Source organism: Rhinoraja longicauda, chromosome 6 (assembly GCF_053455715.1).
Source record: "Rhinoraja longicauda isolate Sanriku21f chromosome 6, sRhiLon1.1, whole genome shotgun sequence".
In the NCBI taxonomy this organism is placed as follows: domain Eukaryota; kingdom Metazoa; phylum Chordata; class Chondrichthyes; order Rajiformes; family Arhynchobatidae; genus Rhinoraja; species Rhinoraja longicauda.
This window is the reverse complement of record NC_135958.1, coordinates 20,310,306-20,332,292: the sequence shown is the minus strand read 5'-3', so window position 1 is coordinate 20,332,292 and position 21,987 is coordinate 20,310,306. Positions and strand designations below refer to the sequence as shown.

Below are 21,987 nucleotides of genomic sequence, written 5' to 3'. Positions count from 1 at the left end.
CTACTTCAAAACAAGAGATCTTTATCCACGAGATCAGGGCTATTGTCCTATCCTAACATGGCCATGGGATCAAAATGATTTTAGATTCCAAAACCCATTCATTTCCTCAAGCTATTTTTGTTCCTACCGTTGAAGGTTGTGGAGCCAGTTGCTGACTAAAAATGTCACCGTGTGTGAGGTCTTGCAGGGCACCTCACGATTAATAACTGCAATAGCCTTTGGGGGTTCAGCAAATCCGTGTAAAATGTAGAACAGTCCTGCACCATCAGGCAACGGGAAGAAGACTGAACCCTAGATAAACAGAGACAATTCTAATTAATATTGAAAGCTTGGGTTGCGATACACACTGATAAAACTTCTCCACAGAGATTTGGGCAAGTATTGATCCACAATGAATCACAGGACACCAGGCTTGAAAATGTTGTTCACTGTGAGAAGCAGATAGTGACTGCACAGTGCTGATCCATGCAGATAGTGACTGCACAGTGCTGATCCATGCAGATAGTGACTGCACAGTGCTGATCCATGCGAGTAGACTGACAACTGGGCAGTACTAATCCTTGAAATTAAAAAACGATTGCTCGAAATTCCCATTGGGCAAGTGTCATCTGGAGAGGGGGACAGAAGTAACATTTCAGGTCAATGACCTTTTCTCATATTGGAAAATGTTAGAGAGAAGAAAGTCTCAATATTTCAAATCTTAGAGTCAAACGAGCCCATGGAATTTACTTATTTCAATCTTGACTGCACCTTTGTCTGATTGTTTAGTCCATTCCCAACTCCAGAGGCTCCCATCTTATCAGAAGACGTAAAGTACCGAAATCTGACTTCAAGTCCCACATAAATTTATAAAGAATCGTTTGAGATATTAACATTTATATTACAATGTTTCATGGTATTCATTAACAACTGGATATGTTCCATTAGTTTAAGTATGAGTAGTGATAGGGTGAACAGAGAAGATAGACACAAAATGCTGGAGTAACTCAACAGGATAGGCAGCATCTCTGGATAGAAGGAATGGGTGATGTTTCGAGTCGAGACCCTTCTTCAAGATATTTAATGAAATGAAAGAATAATGCGAAGGGTAAGCCGAGAAAAATGATATGGGTAACTGTAGAAAATGGATAACAGCAAAATACAATACTGAAAATGAAGTTCACAAGTTCTAGGAGCAGAAGTAGGCCATTCGACCCATCAAGTCTACTCTGCCATTCAATCATGGCTGATCTATCTTTCCCTCTCAATCTTGCCTTCTCCCCATAACCCTTGACACTTTTTCTAATCAAGAATCTGCCAATCTCCACCTTAAATATATCCATTGACTTGGTCTCCAAGGTGTCTGTGGCAATGAATTCCACAGGTTCACCTCCCTCCGACTAAAGAAATTCCTCCTCATCTCCTTTCTAAAGGTACATCCTTTTATTCTGAGTCTCTGATCCTGGACACCCCCACTTGTGCAAACATATTCTCCACATTCACTCTATCCAGCAGTGCATCAGGAAGGGGCGGCTCAATTACTTTGAACAATGTGTTTTTATCTTGGTGTTAGGTGCAATTGTTTCTGACTAATGGAAAAAATCGATTTCATGAACATCTCAGGATTGGACCATTACGTAACCTGGGACTGCCTGTACTTCCAGCTCACTTCACACTTCTCCTCCTCCCTGTATTTCTGTTCCATTGTCACTGGCGATGTATGCTCCTGCATTGACATGACTCCTTAATTCTTTTGTGTATTATAGATGTCACCCAACCTAATAAGTGTCCTGTGATTTTGTTTAACATTTCCAGCAAACACAATGCTTCTGTAATGATGAACCCCAAGTGAATCAGGTATGTCTACATCAATTACAAATGCTCGAGAAATGGACAAGCACTGATCACGAAGATCATAGGTGCAATGGGCATGTATTAAACTGTGAGTGCACTGAGGGGCTGCACATGGTGGGTCCTTGGGAAATATTTTGATTAGCCTATTTTCCTTACGGAAAGGCGACAACTGGACAGGTTTCAGTGAGTTGGTAGGACGATGAGAATGCTGTTGAGCAAAATATTTTCACCCAAGGAATGGGGGGTTCTGGAGTATATTGCCAGGTTTGGTAAAGATGTAAGTTTCCCTTTTATCGCTCAAACACACACTCTGCACAAATTTAACTTATTATATATATATATATATATATATATATATATATATATATATATATATATATATATATATATATATATATATATATATATAAATGAATGTGTGTTTGTGTGTGTGTGTGAGTTTGTGTGTGAGAGGCAAGATAGAGATAAATAGATCTCAAAGTTCCTTCTCATGGATCAGAAGCAACTTTGATTTAAAGCAACACTATTTCTCACTTCATCTTATTTTTCACATGATGTACATAAACCATAAAGGTGATTTGACCTTTATGGTTTATATATATATATATATATATATAGATATATATAATCAGGCATGCACACACTTCTAAGCACATGGTTCTCCCTATCATGATCACTGTTCTCTCACATACATTTCATTAGGGCCAACCCACACACATTCGCAATCAGTGACATCAAACTTATTTCCAGAAATCCTAATATTGTGAATAAAATAACTATGAACACATGTCAAGATAATTTTTCACTTTTCATTCTATATTAGTGTAAGAAAATGTAATGCATACATACCTACACTGATACAGAAGTGTAAGAAAATAACTGCAGATGCTGATACAAATCGAAGGTATTTATTCACAAAATGCTGGAGTAACTCAGCAAGTCAGGCAGCATCTCAGGAGAGAAGAAATGGGCGACGTTTCGGGTCGAGACCCTTCTTCAGACTGATGTCAGGGGGGGTGGGACAAAGGAAGGATATAGGTAGAGACAGGAAGACAGTGGGAACGGTCTCTGCGGAACGCAGAAAGGGGAGGGGATGGGAAGATATGGCCAGTGGTACACTCCGCTCTTGCTCCCCCTCCCCCCATTCGTAACAAGTCTGCTCTTGCTCCCCCTCCTCCCATTCGTAACAAGTCCGCTCTTGCTCCCCCTCCCCCCATTCATAACAAGTCCGCTTTTGCTCCCCCTCCCCCCATTCGTAACATGAACAGAATCCCCCTCATTTTCACCTTCCACCCCACCAGCCAGCGTATCCATATCTCATAACAACACATTTGTGGGTTAGCAGTATATTGCACCAACCCCCTTCAATTTTACATCATTCAAAAATGGACTTCATAAACAAGGATAACACTTTTTATTTCTGTCATTCATGGTAAGATTTACATCATTTTGTTTGCGAGATATACAGGGTTGCACTGTTTCGCATATCAGCCAACCAATGAAAAGATCAGGTCCTTATTTATACCAGGTCTTCACCTTCCCCCCCCTTGTCTGAAGAAGGGTCCCAACCTGAAACATCACCCATCCTTTTTCTCCAGAGTTGCTGTCTGACCCGGTGATTTACTCCACCACTGTGTCTATTTGAATTGGATTCATGTTTCTGTACCACATCAAGCAGCATTGGTCATTTTAGTGGCTGTCAAGGGTTTTTAACTAATCAATTCACCAATTGAAATTTTCTTGGTTCTAAGTATAAAGTTAAATGTCTTTTCAATTATATTGTGGATACAGTAGAGTTCTATTGTTTGCAAATGCCTAATCCCTGCTTCCATGACTTTTTAAAATAAAACAAAAAGAGATACAGCTCGTGGATGTGAAATTAAAATTAACAGAGAAAGCAAAGAAGAACAGTTTGTTAAATATGATCAATTGGCCTGATACAGACAGAGTGCATCTCTAGTGCAAATATTCAATCAGTAACATCCAAAGTTTAAAGATCATGAAGCAGCAACTCTTCAAGAAATAGTTATAAATGTCAACTATCAACTTATCCAAGAAATTGAACAAAAATAATTGTTTGCAACATTTTATATATGAAGAAATCGCAGAGTTGTGAACACTGCCCAGTCTAGCACACAGAGTCTGCTTACTAAAATGTACCCATGACCTACTACGGTGTTTAGAGTCGAGCGGTCTACCTTGCTCCTCTAGTATCTTTGATCGACAGACTCAGTGACTGGAACTGGGATTGCCCTAAAATGTTGCCTTTTTTTGGCAAGCAAGGGCATAGTGAGCTAATTGACCTTCCTTCTGTATTGTTACTTTTTATAATTCTGTTATTGTAACAGAACACGAGGGAAAGTGTGACATACTTATCTGTGATGAATCTTCACTGAATGTAAAACAGAATTCGATATTGATCACAGGGGAAATAAACACCAGCAACAAACTCCAGATGCTACAAATCCAAAAAAACAGGAAATGCTGGTGATACACAACAGGCTAAGCAGCTCCTGGGGAGTCAATGCTTCGGGTAAAAACCCAATAAAATGTTGCCCCTATTTTTCCCTCCACTAACCTGCTGAGTGCTTCTGGACTTATCTACTTTTGTCTCGGAAAAGTAGTGCGTTTTGATCAGTACTTTACATAAAGGCCCAGAAATTCAGCTGCTCCTAAATAGACAGTCCCATTGAACTCATACCTGTTCACGAAGTAGCTGAATGGTATACAACTGAGATTCTGGTGAAAAAGCTTTGTGGACATTTTTGAGTTTCTATTAGTTCATTATTTCCCTTAAGGATGATTACTGAGGATTATCTATTCATGTGCCATGACATCAACCCTTAAATGGCCCTGTCTGGTGAATTGGAGGCACTTGTCATTGCTACATTAAGATAACTACAATGGAGAGATTGCTGACAGGAAATCTGTTCCACATCACTGACATGGATCACCTTCTCCTTGGTAGCCGAGGCTGAGTGAGGAACCACGTTCTCTATGTTAGGGTCATCACATGGCTCCCAAGTGAGAAATGGAAATGGGAGAGCAGGTGGTGGGCTTTTTGAACAGGTGTATCTGCCTGGTGAAAGTGGTATTGGGAAGGGAGTTCTAGGATTCAGACCTAGTGACAAGGAATGATGGGCGATAGATTTCATAGTCATGGTATTGCATGACTTGGAGGAGATCCTGGAGGTGGTGGTGGTCTCATGCAGCGGCTGCCCTTGTCCCTCTTGCTATTGAGTTTGCAGGTTTGGGGGAAGAGCGTGTCAGTGGTTAACTGCAGAGCATTTAGATACTAAATCCATTCAGTGGCAGACGGAATGAATGTTCAGATTGGGGATGGGGAACCAATCAAGCCACCATTGTTCTGGATGGTGTTGAGCTTCAAAAGGTATTGGCTGCACTCATCCATGCAAGTGGAGAGTATTTAATCATGTTCATGACTAGTGCCTTGTAGAAGATGGAAAGGCCTTGAGGTCTCAAGAAATTAGACTGAAGGATACACAGCCTTTGGCCTGAGCTTGTAACCACAACATTTCTGAGCTTGTAACCACAACATTTCTGAGTCAACATGTCAAGGGATGCTGGTAGTCAAATCTCTTGTTGGAGATGCATATTGCCTAGCCAAGGACTGGTGTCATAAGAATGTCATTCATTTCTCCCTCATGTCTGAATGTTGTCTAGACTCTGCTGCTTGCAAGTACAGGCTGCTCCGATTGGTGAGGAGTTGCGAGTGAAATTGAACATTTGTGCAGTCATCAGCGAACATCCCGACCTCTGCCCTGGAGGACCCAGATGACCAGTGATAGCAGAATGAATGGGAGAGAACCACTGCAGATATGTTGAAGTGTTTGGTGCGATGCTCAGCCTTGTGTGACAGCATGTAAGAGAATTTAAAGAGTGTGTGGGTGGTCCATCTGTGACCGTCCATAGAATTTCATTGACAGCTGAATATGTTTGTACACCGGACGCCACTTCAGCACAGCTTAATGACACAGTTTAAATCTAAAAGCAAGAACCTGCAAACTGGAAATCTGAAATAAAAATAGAAAATGCATATTCAAATGTCACTTGAACTGTTGTTTCCAGCATTTTCTGTTTTTATTTCCTAGTCCATATTATTCTCATATTTCTGATAACATAGGAGGAGGCCATTTAATTTATCTGCCTTTCATAACTCTGCCACCCATCTGCACGAAGGGCCATTTACACAGTGAAAACAGAAAATGTTGAAAACACTCAAAAGGTCCTGTCAGATCTAAGCGCACAGAATTAATGGTTCAGGTCAAGGACCCTTTGTCAGAATGTCATTCGACTGTAAACAACCTCAAACATTAACTCTATTTATCTTCCTATACATGTGCTCTGACCTGCAGAGTCTTTTGGCATTTTCTAATTTATAATTTATATAGCAGTTAATTATCCTACCAGCATATCTTTGGGATGTTGTAGAAAACCCAAAAACCTGAGGGAAACTAGTCACAGGGAGAACGAGCAAATTCTGCACAGAGCACTGTTGTTCAGGATTGAACCCAGGGTGATGGAATTGTGAGGAAGCAGAATTATTTCCGTCCATTGTCCTGCCTTTCATAACTTCATTTTGAATTTAATATTCAAACATTTGTGTTAATAGTCTATAAATTTCTACGTGCTGATGAACATTTTTACCTGATGTTTCTTGCCATCTATGGTCATCATTAATGGCCTGTATGTCATCTCGTATGGCTGGTTTTGCTGATGAGGATGCACAATTATATTCTTTGGTCCTGTCCAATATTCTCCTTCGATTATAGGCCAGAGGTTCCAGATCTGGTTGGTACGATTAGTCAGTTGAATGGCATGGTTCTGTTTAGTCCGAACCTGGCAAGTAAAACTGATCACCTGTAAGTAAGGTGTAAATGTTATACTTGGTTTGAAGCATGCTGTACAATTTAAGTTTCAAGCAGATATCATTTCACTTCAGCAAGGCTTGTCTTCAGTGAACGTAGTGACATGATTTGTTTCCTGCTAATATTACCAGTCCTCTTGAAGGCAAACTTAATGCCCAGGTGCACTTAATGCAGTTGGCAGGGACTTCCTTGGGGCCACTCCTACTCTGCATTGCAATTCTTGTGTATACGATTGTTGGGGTAATACCTACTGTTGCAATCAAATAATGGAATTAGGAATTGCAAAACTGTGAGTTTTTGAAATTAACATTTGTATTTATCAATGATTTCCATTATGTAGACCCACAAAGGAACCCAATTATTGAGAAAACCCAAGACTGCCTTCAGACAGCTGTTCAGCCTGGCTTGATGCATGACCCCGTTCTACAAAACATGGTTAGTTTTTCATGTAGCCGGTGAGTTGCCATCATTTCAAACTCTTGGTTGCAGCAAAATATGTGACCTTGGCTCCTGCCCATCTGCTAATAGAATTCGAACACAGAATAGTACTGCACACAAACATACCCTTTGGCCCAACATGTCAGTGCTGACCATGATGCCCATCCAAGTAATTCCATCTGTAGGGTAATGGCCCATATCCCTACATTCCCTGCCTGTTCAAGTGCCTGTTTCATGGCCTCTTAAATGTTGCTATTGCACTGGCTTCTACATGGCAAGTATCATGTCACGGTACGGTAGCGCAGCGGTAGAGTTGCTGCTTTACAGCGAATGCAGCGCCGGAGACTCAGGTTCGATCCTGACTACGGGTGCTGCACTGTAAGGAGTTTGTACGTTCTCCCCGTGACCTGCGTGGGTTTTCTCCGAGATCTTCGGTTTCCTCCCACACTCCAAAGACGTACAGGTATGTAGGTTAATTGGCTGGGTAAATGTAAAAATTGTCCCTAGTGGGTGTAGGATAGTGTTAATGTATGGGGATTGCTGGGCGGCACGGACTTGGAGGGCCGAAAAGGCCTGTTTCCGGCTGTATATATATGATATGATATGATAAGTCAGTGCCTGGAATGTGCTGTCAGGAAAGGTGGCAGAAGCAGATACATAGCAAAATTTTAGAGAGATTTGGACAGACAGGCAGAGATGGAGAGATATAAATCAGTTGCAGGCAGATGTGCAGTTTAAATTGACATTATAAATGGCACAGACATATTGGGCCGAAGGGCACATTCCCTGTGCTTCACTGTTATGCTTCTATATTCTATGTACCATATCTACAGCATCATGTTCTAGGCACAGCCGCTCTCCATGTGAAATATATGCCATGCCTATCTTCTTTCAACTTTCCCCCCTCTTAACTTAAAGCTAACCCCTCTGGTTTTGTCCTGGGACAATGATTCATCGTGGGACAAAGATACTGACTATCTATGCCTCTCATCCTATTCTAAAACCTCTACCAGGTCACCCCTCAGCCTCTAACGCTCCAGAGAAAACAATCCAAGTTTGTCCAACAGTTCATTACAGCTAATACCCTCTAATCCAGCAGAACCACTTCTTCACCTTCTTCACCTTCTCCAAAGCCTCCACATTCCTCTTATAGTGCGATGACCAAAACTGCACATAATAATTCAAATGTGGCACAACTAAAGTTTTATTCAGCGGCAACATGATTCTCAGACTTTTATATTCAAAACAACCAATTGATGATGACAAACTTATCATTCACCCACTTTACCACCCTATCCCTTTGTGTTATCGCACTCAGTGGCACCACTGAAGACAAAATGTATTGATTTCAACTCGTGCATTTTAACAATACTGTTTGTTTTCTAGTAACACATTCCATTCCCACCACCCACAGCCTGCTGAGTCTCAGAGGATGAGGCAGCTCGGCACTGAATGTGCCAGCCACAGGCCTAGACAAAGGCTCAGGGAAGCTGACTCATGAGGAGACGACAGAGGCTCTTGCACTCATCCCTGGAACACCTGGATAAGAGAGACACCTACGTCAGACTCATATTCATAGACTACACCTCTGCCTTTAACACCATTATACCATCAAAGCTTATCACCAAACTCGTGGCACTTGGCTCTAACTGCTTCATGTTGACTGATTCTCCTGGGCCCTACTACTCCCCCCTCCTTCCAACCAGGGACGTCAATACTGATACCACTGCCAATCATAGAAACATAGAAAACGTGCAGGAGGAGACCATTCGGCCCTTCGAGCCAGCACCGCCATTCATTGTGATCATGGCTGATCGCCCCCAATCAATAACCCGTGCCTGCCTTCTCCCCATATCCCTTGATTCCACGAGCCCCTAGAGCACTATCTAACTCTCTTGCTTCCACTGCCCTCTGCAGCAGAGAATTCCACAAATTCACAACTCTCTGGGTGAAAAAGTTTTTTCTCACCTCAGTTTTAAATGGCCTCCCTTTTATTCTAAAACTGTGGCCCCTGGTTCTGGACTCGCCCAACATTGAGAACATTTTTCCTGCATCTAGCTTGTCCAGTCCTTTTATAATTTTATATGCTCCTATAAGATCCCCTCTCATCCTTCTAAACGCCAGTGAATACAAGCCTAGTCTTTTCAATCTTTCCTCATATGTCAGTCCCGCCATCCCAGGGATCAATCCAGTGAACCTACGCTGCACTGCCTCAATTACATGGATGTCCTTCCTCAAATTAGGAGACCAAAACTGTACACAATACTCCAGATGTGGTCTTACCAGGGCCCTATACAACTGTAATCCTGCTGCCCTTCCCCCCATGCCAACAATGGTACTGTTCCTACCCCCACATGGCTCCACCCCTGAGGCCCCCTGTCCTCTGACCCTATCATTCCCCACAGTTTTTCCCCCGAACTTCATACCTCCTCTCTGCCCTGCTCAGACCCTGGGTCTGATCCAGCCCTTACCCCTCCCAGGTTTTCACCCTTCCCATTGACCTCCCCCTTTCTGATCCAGAATGGTCTGTCCACTGCAGAGGCCTTACCTCTGTCCCTCTATGCTAACACCTCAATGTGTTCTGAGCCCGTCATGATGCTGGGCTCCTCTTCTATCCCCTCCGCCTCTGGTCATTTTTCTCAGGTAAGCAGTCCTCACTTCCCAGTGATGATCCCTTCTCCAATATTTTTCCTCCTCATGGACTGCCCTGCAACCCTTCTACCCGTGTTGGAACTTTTTATCTCGAACTGCTGGAATGACATCAACCATCTTGACCTCCACTGCTCTTACCCACTCCAATCTCAACATCTTTGAAGTCTGGCAAGCTGACCTCTACTGTGCTGAGGCCAAGTGCCAGCTCACAGGCACCTCTTCAGAGCTTCCTCTCTTGACCATGAACCCACAGACGAACACCAGGTCATTATCTCCCAGACTGTTACCAATCTAATCTCCTCTGACAATCTCTCATGCACAGCCTCTGACCTAATAGTTCCACAGCCCCGCACTGCCCGCTTCTATCAACTTCCCAAAATCCACTAGCTGTATTTGGCAGACGCTGGCAGACCCATTGTTGCTGCCTGCTCCTGCCCTTCAGAACCATTCTCTAAATACCTCTGGATTCCATCCTACCCCACCCTTGCCCAGTCCCTTCCAAACTCATACACTCAGACACCTCATATGCCCTTCAACCATCAGTCTGAAGAAGGGTCCTGGCCCAAAGGATCACCTATCCATGTTCTCCAGAGATGCTGCCTGATCTGCTGAGTTACTCCAGCACTTTGTCTTTTTTGTGATATAAGAGGTGCTTGAACCTGTTAGTGCAGAGCTAGCGTTTGTACACTACCTCGTTCATGGATTGTACGCTACCTCTTTCATGGATGTAGCCGGAATACATGATCCAGTCAGGGAGATCTGGAGAGACTTGGCTCCCTCAATGAAGCAGTTCAGACTTTGTACACGGATGTCTGTGTTCACTGTGATAGGATGGAACGCCACCTCCAAGGACACTTCCATTCCCGGGGAGAGATACCCCTCCACAGGGGCAATCGAAAAATGAGGCATAAATTTCTTAATTTCCCACCTAAAGCTGCAACATGAAAATTTTAGAGAGGAATATTTAACTTCTAGTAATTTATTGAAAGACAGTAACATATGACTGACATCTTTAACATATCAAAATATCTTGGCAGATTGGTGAAATGGGTAAGGTTTGAGAGGAAAGACGGAGAGGGCAAACGGTTCTGTAATCATCTACTATCCACTTCAACGGGCTAGATCTTCACCACATGTGAAAATATAATGGCTCTACTTTCAATATATGCTTTCATTTTCATTAAATGACACAGTGTTAATACTGTTGAATACGACCCAACTCATTTAAGGAAAACTGCATTAAATTGGGCGGATGTGGTGCAGGTTCGTAACCCATGGCAAAATTATTTCCATTTCATCCCAAAAATGCGCTTTAGGTATTAAAAAAAAGGACAAGCACCCCAGCATATAGCAGCAGGAGAATGGCACCAGCCCCTCCCAGCCTAGCTGCCATTCAATATGATCATGGCTGACCTGCCCAGGGCCTCAATACCTCTTCTGTACCTGAATTTCCACATCTTTCAAAAAATTATGTTCAAATACCTCCAGTGATCTAATATCCAGGAGAGAGAATTCCAGAGAATCACCATACTCCCTGAGAAGAAATTCTTACACACAATCAGTTTTAAATGACTGGCCCCTTTCTTGTAATTAAGTTTCCTCATTTGAGACTATCCCACTGGTAGAACATCTCAACATCTACCATCTCGCGCCTCACGAGGTCCTTGGATGTTTTAATAAGAACAGAGTGGAGACATGTAACCAGTGGTGTGCTGCAGAGATTGGTGCTGGGTCCACTGTTGTCAGTCAACTGCATTAACGATTTGGACAACAATTTTGTTAGCATGGTTAGTAAGTTTGCGGATGACACCAAAATTGGTGGTGTAATGGGTAATGGATATTGAAAAGGGTCATCTAAGATTACAATAACTTCTTAATGAACAAAGAAACTGGATCAAGGAACAGCAGATGATTTTAATTTGGTCAAGTGCGAGGTGTAGCATATTTAATTTGGTCAAGTGCGAGGTGTAGCATTTTGTTAACTTAAACCAGGACTTACACTGTAAATGGAAGGATCCTGGAGAGAACAGACATCTAAGAGTACATTGTTCCCTGAATGTGCTGACACAGTAGACAAGATGGTGAAGAAGGCATTTAGTATGCTAGCCTTCATTGGTCAGGGGACTGAGTACAGGAGAGACATCATGTTGTAACTGTACAAGTTAATAGTGAGACCACACTTGGATGTGTGGCAGTTCTGGTCGCCCAGCTGGATGTCATAAATCTGGAAAGGGTGCAGTAAGGATTCATGAGGATGTTACCGGGACTGGAAGGCATTGAGTTATATGGAGAGGCTTGACTGGCTGGCACTATTTCTCTGGAGTGTAGGAGGTTGAAGATTAATCTTTTGGATGTACATAAAATAATGAGGGTTGTAGATAAGGTGAATGGTCACAAACTTTTTCCCAGAGTAGGGGAGTCTAAAAGTAGAAGACATAGGTTTAGGTCTGAAGAAGCTGTAGGAGCAGGAACAATACAATGTTTGAAAGGCATTTGAACTGGTACAGAAAAGATTTAGAGGGCAACAGGCCAAATGCAGGCAAATGAGATAGATGAGGTAGACATCTTGGTTGGCAAGTTGGGCAAAGTGCCTGTTTCTACGCTGCATAACTCTACAACCTATTGTACTTCGAATCTCCAAAGAATACAGGGAATACAACATGTTGCCTCTCAAATTCCCTTTAAATCTTACCTATCTCACCTTAGACATGCCCGCTAGTTTTAGACTTCGCTCTCGTGGGAAAAAGACTGACCATTCTCCTTATCGATGGTGAATGTGATTATTCATAATTTTATAAACTTCTGTAAGATCACCCTACAGTATCTTTCGCTCCAGGGAAAACAGTCCCAACTGATACAATCACTCTCACAATTCAAGCCTCCCAATCCAGGCAGATGTTGGCAACCTGGCCATCTGTTTTGGGAAATAAGACTTTCCTAAATGTAAAATAGTAAACAGGAGCGAGTCTATCAGCCTTGGAAGAGAACAAAGACAGTGATCAACTCTAAATTCCACATTTCTGGATGAGAATGTCCTTTGGAGCAGTTGGAATAGTATCAGAAGAGTATGGAGTATGGCAGCAGATGGGTAGGTATGGAGAAGATTGCAGGAAGACCGTTGGAAAGAATGAGCTCAGGGAGGAAGAAAAGCCTGTGCGTTTGAATGTTTAGTCAAGGAGGTAAATGAAAAGTATGAGGTAACAGTTATCATTATAGCAGCTGGGAAAAAGATCAGGGCATCCTATTGAGTTGTACTGCTAACTAATTGGATCGAACATGTAATAGAAGAAACATGGCTACACAAGAGTCTGCAGATGCTGGAGTTATGAACAAAAAATAAACTGCTAGAGGAATTCAGTGGGTCAGGCAGTAACTGTGGAGGGAAATGAACAAAAGAACAGATTTTAGGTCAGTACGCTTCTTCATGTCTCCCATTCTATGGACCACTTTCAATATTCAGATCCTGTGGGGTCTGAGGCTCATAAAATGAAGAATTGCTCTTTTCTGCAGAGTAGTCTTGAAGAATATTTTCTTTCCAGCTAAGGGGAAGTTGGGGCCTGGTTTAATATCTGATCCATTCGATGGTGCAGTACTCCTAACTATGTGCTCAACGCTGAAGACTACAAAGTCACATAACTTGATTTCTCAATCTATATCAATTTTACATCTGCAATACAAGCTGGCTGTTATTTTCTCTCTGGGAGTGGAGGACTTGTCCAGCTTGACCTGTAGGGCACTTCTTCTGCTTTGTATTTCTCCTGCTGTTCAGATGAAATGTGTTTGATTTGAAATATTGTCTCTGTTTCTTTAGCACAGAGGTGTGGCCTGACTTGCTCAATGTTTCCAGCATTTTCTGCTTTTTGGGACTTGAAACCATGCCTGGTGTGTTTATAGGCGAGAGTCTAACCCACTCAGCCATTGCTAATTCTCAAGGAGAGAGTGGCCATTAACATGTTTCTAAATTTAGGTTTTTAGGATCTGCAAGATCACCAGATGCACTCAACCAACTTTTGAGATAACATATTTCACATTAATTATAAATCTGATACCTTGTGCCGATATCTCCAGCATTCTTCATCATGACCAGTCTAGTAGCTTTGCTGCGGAGGACCACAGCCCCGAATGAGATGTAGTCCTGGTCCAGCACAATCTCTGTCCCCTGGCAGCATCCCCGAATCACAAAGAGAGCCTTGGAAACACCCGTGCACTCCATCATTACTTCTTCCGCAAACTCGGGGATCCGGAAAATTGGGGAGAAGGTGACAACGACGTTGCAAGTGCCGCCATGAGCTTTAAGAGTGATCTTACTGTTTGGTGATAGACTCAGAACCTGAAATAGATGAAGGTAGAGAACACAAATGCATATTAAGTACAACCCTGTATCAGTAAATATATGCTCAAAAGATGTAATAATGTTTTGCACTTTCAGGGAAGATCTGGCTGAGATTTACGAGTCGTCCTTAAATACAGGTGAGGTGCCAGAAGACCGGAAGGTGGCAAATGTTGTGCACTATTGAAGAAGGGCTGCAGGGAACTACAAGCTAGTGTATTTCTGTGACCGGAAAGTTAATAGGGAGTATTCTGAGGGATAAGATATAAATGCATTTAATGGACAAGGGCTGATTAGGGATAGTCAGTATAGTTTTGTATGTGGGACGACGTGTCTCACTAATCTGATTGAGTATTTATATATTTGTACATTGTATACTTGAGTTTTATCAAGGCATTCAACAAGGTTCTGCACTGTAGACTGCACTGGAAGGTTAGCTCGCATGGGGTCCAAGGAGAGATAGCTGATTGGATAGAAAATTGGCTTTGTAGGAGGAAGCAGAAAATGATAGTGGAAGGTTGCTTTTCAAACTGGAGGCCTGTGACTAGTGGTGTGCCTCAGGGCTCGGTGCTGGATGAGCACGTACATGGCATGATTAGCAATTTTGCAGATGACATAAAAGTGGGCGGTATTGTAAATAGTGAAGATAGTTGTCAAAAATTGCAGCAGGATCTCTTGACTGGTTGGGCAGGTGGGCTGAGGAATTGTTGATGGAAATCAATACAGAGAAATGTGAGGTGTTGCATTTTGGGAAGTGTAACATGGGCAGGACCCTCACAGTGTAGGTACGGTGCCACAGGTAGATAGGATGATCACAAAGGCTTTTGGCACATTGCCCTTCATCATTCAGAGTATTGAGTATAGTTGAGAGGTCATGTTGCAGTTATATAAAACATTGGTGATGCCACGTTTAGGGTATTATGTTATTGTGTTCAGTTCTGGGCACCATGTTATAGGGAAGACTAGACCAAGTGGACCCGTTGGGCCCAAATACACTTGGGACAACTTAGAATTTTACCAAGCCAATTAACTACAAACCTGTATATCTTTGTAGTGTGGAAGGAAACTGGAGATCCTGAAGAAAGCTGGGAGTCTATTCCTGGGAGCACAGGAGGATAAAGGGGTGATCTTATAGAAGTGTATAAAATCATGAGAGGGATAGATTGGGTAGTCACACAGAGTCTCTTGCCAAGAGTAGGGGAATCGAGAACCAAAGGACATAGGCTTAACAAGAGGGGGAAAGATTTAATAGGAACCTGCGGGGTAACCTTTTTTACATAAAGGATGGTAGGTGTATGAAACAAGCTGCTGGAGGGGGTGTTTGGGATGGTACTACAGAAACATTGCCACATTCTGCAGATGACAACTCCAGGTTCCTGGCTTTCCACCTATGCCCACAGCCTCACAATCTCATTGGGGCAAAATGAGGAAGGACTGCGAGAAGAATGAAGATAATTGCCACCTCAGACAATCTAAGGACAGCTTAGAAGATTGCAGATTCAATTTATAATTTCCCAATTCACAACCCTATTCACATGGACTGACCAGAGGAGTTCCCTCACTGTTACAGTGAGATGTACAGGCAGTGACATGGGGAGACCCACACTGTTATAGTGTCAACACTTGGTAGTAATGTCAGGAAATCCCCTACTGTTACAGTGTCATCAACGGGCAGTGAACAGGATAGGAAATATCCCAATGTTTTTAGTGCCCCTAACAACATGATCAGAGGAAATCTGTTGCTTGGTAACTGCTCAATTTTGATGCAGAGCATTGAAATCCACTGGCATTTGTTTCTAATGTTAAGAGATTCCAGAAGGTGCATTTTGTTGTAAGAGAGGAGGCATTATATTCGTACCTCAATGCTTTGAAGAAGTTGTTGGTTAGGAGTCATAGCAAGAATGAAATTCACTGGCGCCAGACTCCTGTTGATTATCGGCACCACTTTCCTCGCAGTCTGTCCGACCCTAAGAGCTTGGAAATAAACAACCTTGTCCTTGGGATTGACAACTTCCACCTGGAAGAAAGGAAAGGAGAAAATGCAATGTGTCACTGTAACTAACAATTGAAATGATTCCAATGAATGAAGACTAAATGAGGCAAAATGAATCAGGGAGGGATCCTGTAGCCTCAGAATCATTGGGGAATTCGTGTGCACGTTTCTGGCCTTACTTTTGATACTTTGCTTCATGGTAGGCAGATCCACAAGATTAAGATGTACGCGATTCACAATGACTTGGTTGTATGGATTTAGATCTGTTTTTTCATAGAAGACAAGAGGGTTGTGGTGGAAGGTAGATATTCTGGCTGGAGGTCTGTGACCAGTGGAGTTTTGCAGGGGTCTGTGCTGGGACCTCTGCTGTTTGTTATATATATATATATATATATATATATATAAATGATATGGACGTAAATGTAGATGGGTTGGTGAGTAAGTTTGCTGATGACACCAAAATTGGAGGAATTACAGAGCGGGAGAAAGCTTTCAGAAGATACAGCAGGATATAGACCAGCTGCAGTAATGGCTGGAGAAATGGCAGATGGAGCTTAACCTGAGTAAGTGTGAGGTGTTACACTTTGGGAGGTTGAATGTAACAAGACAGTAAACAGTTAATGGCAAGACCCTTAATAGCGTTGATGTGCAGAGGGATCTTGGAGTCCAAGTTCATAGCTCACTGAAGGTAGCAGCACAAGTTGGTAAAGAAAGCATATAATATGCTTGCCTTCATTGCTAGGGGCATTGAATATAAGAGTCAGAAAGTCATGGTGCAGCTCTATTGGAGTTTTGTTATCCGCATTTGAAGTATTTTGTGCAGTTCTGGTTGCCCCATGACAGGACACTTGAAGTGGAAGTGGCGGCGCCTAACGGCTGCGGCTCGCTAGCAGTCTGTTCGTCTTTTTTCCTTTTTTTTTTGTTGTGTGTCGGTGTTGGGATGGTTTTTGTATTTTTTTTGGTTGTGTATGTGTGGGGGGTGGTGGTGTGGGTGGGGGGGTGGTGGGGGGGGGGGTGGGGGAAACATTTCTCTTCCTCACGGCGCGGGGTGCGGCTCGGCTGCGGGGCCTAACATCGCCCGGTGCGGCTTGGCCGCTGGACTTTACATCGCCCGGTGCAGCTTGGCCGCTGGACTTTACATCGCCCGGTGCAGCTTGGCCGCTGGACTTAACAGTGCCCGGTGCAGCTCGGCCGCGGGACTTTTCATCGCCCGGTGCGGCTCGGCCGCGGGACTTTTCATCGCCCGGTGCGGCTTGGCCGCGGGACTTTACATCGCTGGTGCGGCTCGGCCACTGGACTTAACAGTGCCCGGTGCAGCTCGGCTGCGGGGCCTAACATCGCCCGGTGCGGCTCGGCCGCGGGACTTTACATCGCCCGGTGCGGCTCGGCCGCGGGACTTTACATCGCCCGGTGCAGCTCGGCCGCGGGACTTTTCATCGCTGGTGCGGCTCAGCCGCGGGACTTAACATCGCCCGGTGCGACTTGGCCACGGGACTTAGCTGCGCAAGGCTTGGTCGCGGGGCCTTTCATCGCCCGGCTCGGCCGCGAGACGTTTCAGCACCCGGTGCGATTCGGCCGCGGGGACTTCCATCCCCTTGCGGGGACTGTGCGGGTCGATCGGGGACGAGCTGTCTGTCCGTGGGCGTGGGGAAGAGAGTGGAAGTTTTGTTGCCTCCATCACAGTGAGGGGGTGTTTGGAGTCACTGTGATGGACGTTTGTGTTGGGGTTATGTGTCTTGTGTTCTTTTTTTGTATGACTGCTATGTAGTTTCGTTCGGTACCTCGGTACCGAATGACAAATAAAGCTCTGTTATACTGTTATACTGTTATGTAATAACTTTGGAGAGGGTGCAGAGGAGGTTTACCAGAAAGCTGCTTGGATTAGAGGGTTTCAACTACAGGTTGGATAGACTTGGATTGTTTTCTCTGGAACATCAGAGGTTGAAGGGAGACTTAATGGAAGTATATAAAATTATGAGTGGCAAAGTTGCAGTAAACAGTCAGAACCTTTTATCCTAGGTTGGAAATATCCAATGTTAGAGGGCATGGCCATAAGGTGAGAGAAGGAAAGGTTAAACTAGATGCGCGGAGCAAGATTGTTTACACAGAGAGTGGTGGGGGCCTGCAATGCATTGACAGTGGTGGTGGTGGAGGCAGATATGATAGTGGCGTATAAGAGGTTTTGGATAGGCACATGGATAAACAGGGAATAGAGGGATATTGGTCATGTGCAGGCAGATGAGAACATTCAGGAAGGCATCATGTTCCGTACAAACATTGGCTGAAGGACCCATTCCTGTGCTACACTGTTCTATATTCTGTGTTATATGTTCTATGGTCAATAGTATCTCTCAAACAGCATGAGTAAAGCTGATTCTGTTCATTATATTACTGGCCTCTCTAGAATCTCAGTAGTGCAGATAAACTGCCCATATCTGACAATGCATCAATCTCAACATATTGGAATGTTCGAGAGCTCTGTAGAATTCTTTTTCGGCTCTTTTGCTGCCTGGGTGCATTGCAGTGAAATACAATTATATCTTGTTAATTTGCTCAGAGAAACTCCTGGGAAACCCAAGTGAGGTAAGTATATCAATCTCACCAGAAGCAACATGCACAGAATCTTGCGGGTCTTTTACAGACTCATGATCATATCCTGATTCTTGCAAGGCAAGTTGATTTGCTACTGGCATCGTATGATTTGTGAAATTGCAAGCTGTGTCTTCAATGCTCTTTGACTGTGTACAATATTTGTATACAGTGCCTAGAGAATATCCTAAAAGTCCAGCTGATGGGTGAACATTTTTCAACACTTTGCTCAGAATATCGCCAGTAAATCTAGCTGCATCCATTCCTTTTTTTAAGAAAAGACACGCTTTGGGAATTTTGTGGAATATTTCAGTGTGTGGGTTAGCAGGAGAATGGGACTGTATTGGAAAGAAGCTCAATAAGCAGCATGTCTCTATTGAAATGTTCGAATGCTCATTAAAATGTCCTCAAAACAACAGGCAAAGATCGAAGATTGTGAACCAGGACAATGCCCTTCACACCAGCAAGAATTTGGAGTGTACCAGCAGTGAATGTCACAACAAAAACTTTAGTATTTGGTCTTGTGGTCATCAATAAGGATATAAGCAGAGTAGGGTAGATGTTCACTGTCTTTTCCTTAGGGCAAGGAAGTTTAAAACAGAAGGTATCCTTTTAAGGAGTGAGGAGAAAGATTGAAAAGGACCAGAAGGATAAGCTTTTCATACAGAAATTCGTGGGCATGTGGCTACCTGAAAAAGTGGTGGAGGTGAGAATAATGACATTGTTGTGTCGAAGAAGGCCTTACCCAAATTTCCTCCACAAATGCTGCCTAATCCACTGAGTTCCTCCAGCAGTTTGTTTTTTTGCTAAGATTCCAGCATCTTCACTCTTGTGTAAATATGTCAAATACATTGTTCATATGTCAATATATGTACATTGGATAGCGCCAGAGGGATGTGGGCTAACTATAGTCAAATAAGATTAGTTTATATAGCATCTTGGTCAGCATGGTTGAGTTGGGCAAAAGGACATGTTACATGGTGTATAACGCTATGAATCACTCATAACATGACACAGAGATACAGGCTGTTTCATGCTTCCATTCATCCCTCACATCAGTGGAATACATGATCCCACCCACTCAGATCCCATACATTCCCTCGAATACTGGGAGAGCTTTGGTGCAACGTGGTCCCTTTGAAGTACTAATTCTTGCTTTTAGATCTGCCATGGCCTCAACTCTATTTCTAATCTACAGCCTGCAAATCTAGGGGAGATTGCAATAGCAGCAAGGACAAAGCTGTCTCAATGCTAAGTCACTAAAACCTTGCCTAACTGGTGCCTTGTTGAAATTTATAGAAAATACAGGGGAAGTTATTGCATTCCAGAAAATTAGCTGGAATCAAGCACCAATGCTGAAGTTATTAAATCTCATTGCTTCATCCAGTCATTCCCATCATTCCCGAGCACTGACACCTCTTATTTGACACTGACTTTGTCAACATCCTTATTTGCATGTTTGAACCTCTCTGATTCACATAACCCTTTTCCCAACCTCAAGGATGGAGTGACTTGGGTGCATTTCAATTATCTGTATGAGGTACTTTATTGCAGAGAACAGTGCAGCACAGCCACAGGCTATTCAGCCCATCAAGTCTGTGTTGACCAGGATGCCAAATTAAACAAATCCCATTTGCCTGTTTGTCCCATTTGTCCACAATCCTCTATTTGCTGCCTGTTCATGTGTCTGTCAAATGCCTCTTAAACATTGCTACCATCTCTGTTTCCACCACCTCACTGGACAACACATTCCAAGCATCTACCATTCTCTGAGTAATAAATTTAACTTGTAAATCTCCTTTAAATTTACCCCATCACCTTAAAAGCTGTGCCCTCTCGTATGTGACATTTCCATTCGGGGAAAAGGACACTATCTATCTATCATATCTATGTCTCCCATTATTTTATATGTTTCTATTTGGTTACCTCTCAGCCTCTGATGCTATGGAAAATACAATCCACATTTATCCAACTTCTCCTTATAGAAACCCTGAGGTTTAGGCAGCATTCTGATGCACCTTTCTACACCCTTTCCAAAGCCTCCACAATCTTTTTACAATGTTGTGACCAGACTGCACAATAAACTCCAAATGAAGCCTATCTAACCGATGAAGGCAAGCATGCTATTCTTTGAGAGCATTGGTTCAGATGACACCTACTGCTGTGAGGAGTAGTTAGGGGAAGAAAGGGATGCAGTTCCCCTGTTGATTGTTCCACAGACAAGTACTACTCTCAATTAATAGAACTCAAAGTCACTTTAGACCAAGTAGAAGGAGAGTTCTGGAGATCATTTTTTGAAAGCATCGCCCAGTTTTTCAAGATATGGGGGCCTTACTGGATGCGGTCATTTAGTCAAGCAGCAAAGAAATCATTAAAACCTGTGCTGCAGTCCACCTTACTCCATTGTTCTATCACTGTTAGCCAAAATAGTGCATAATTAAAGAAAATGAGTATCTGCAAAACATAAAGATTGACCGTGAAGACACAAGAGATTGCAGTTGCTGGAATCTTGAGCACAAAGTGCTGGAGGAATTCTAAGGGTCAGGCAGCATCTGTGGAGGGCGACTTTGAGCCGGAACCCTTCTTTCGACCAAAGAAGGTCTGAGTCTGAAGAAGGGTCATGGACCGAAACATTGTCTGCCAATTTTTTCCACAGATGCTGCCTGACCTTCCAGGTTCATCCAGTACTTTGTTTTTGAGGTTAAACCTGAAGTATTTCAATAAAATGACTCTGACAGCCTGGATAGAAAACATTCAGAAACTGAGACTTTGCCCACCTCCAGGAAAACCCCACCTATTGACATGCAAAGGACAATACCTTCATCTCCGTCCCTTGGCCAAGAATCTTAACATTCTGGTTGATAAGTCCATTTATCACAAAGGTGATCTCTTCCTGATATTTGATTGCTTCCCTCGGATAGAAGGCAATAACAGCTTCCACGTTTTTCTTTGGTGCCAGGGTGCAGGGCTGGAAGTTTACATCCAGGTAGGAGTTCTTCGGGAACAAGCATTCCAGACTAATCATAGGAAAAAACAAGAAGGGTGATACATGCTGCATTCAGAGGAGGACAAACAAGATGCAAGCAAGTTTCAGGCAATGCTGTTACAGGAAATCCTGTCTAATTTCTATGAGGACCTTTGCAGAATACTTAAGAGAGTGCAGAGGCCTGGAATACTTTAGGTACTCTCTACTGCACCACACCAATCTGCATTTCTATCTAGATTTCAACTACAGGTTGATCTGATGGAAAGTGATTGTTGCA

The 21,987-nt window shown here is 43.1% G+C and overlaps 1 protein-coding gene across 1 annotated transcript in view; it reads right to left on the bottom strand.

Moving 5' to 3' along the window:
* Positions 1 to 21,987, bottom strand: part of hydin (HYDIN axonemal central pair apparatus protein) — a 382,743-nt gene that overhangs the window by 10,068 nt on the left and 350,688 nt on the right. The window contains exons 80-85 of the mRNA XM_078401540.1: positions 21,543 to 21,741; positions 16,001 to 16,159; positions 13,862 to 14,142; positions 10,527 to 10,746; positions 6,502 to 6,714; positions 128 to 291 (exon numbers count right to left, since the gene is read on the bottom strand). Coding sequence (XP_078257666.1) covers positions 128 to 291; positions 6,502 to 6,714; positions 10,527 to 10,746; positions 13,862 to 14,142; positions 16,001 to 16,159; positions 21,543 to 21,741 — 1,236 coding nt within the window. The remainder of the gene's footprint in view (positions 1 to 127; positions 292 to 6,501; positions 6,715 to 10,526; positions 10,747 to 13,861; positions 14,143 to 16,000; positions 16,160 to 21,542; positions 21,742 to 21,987) is intronic.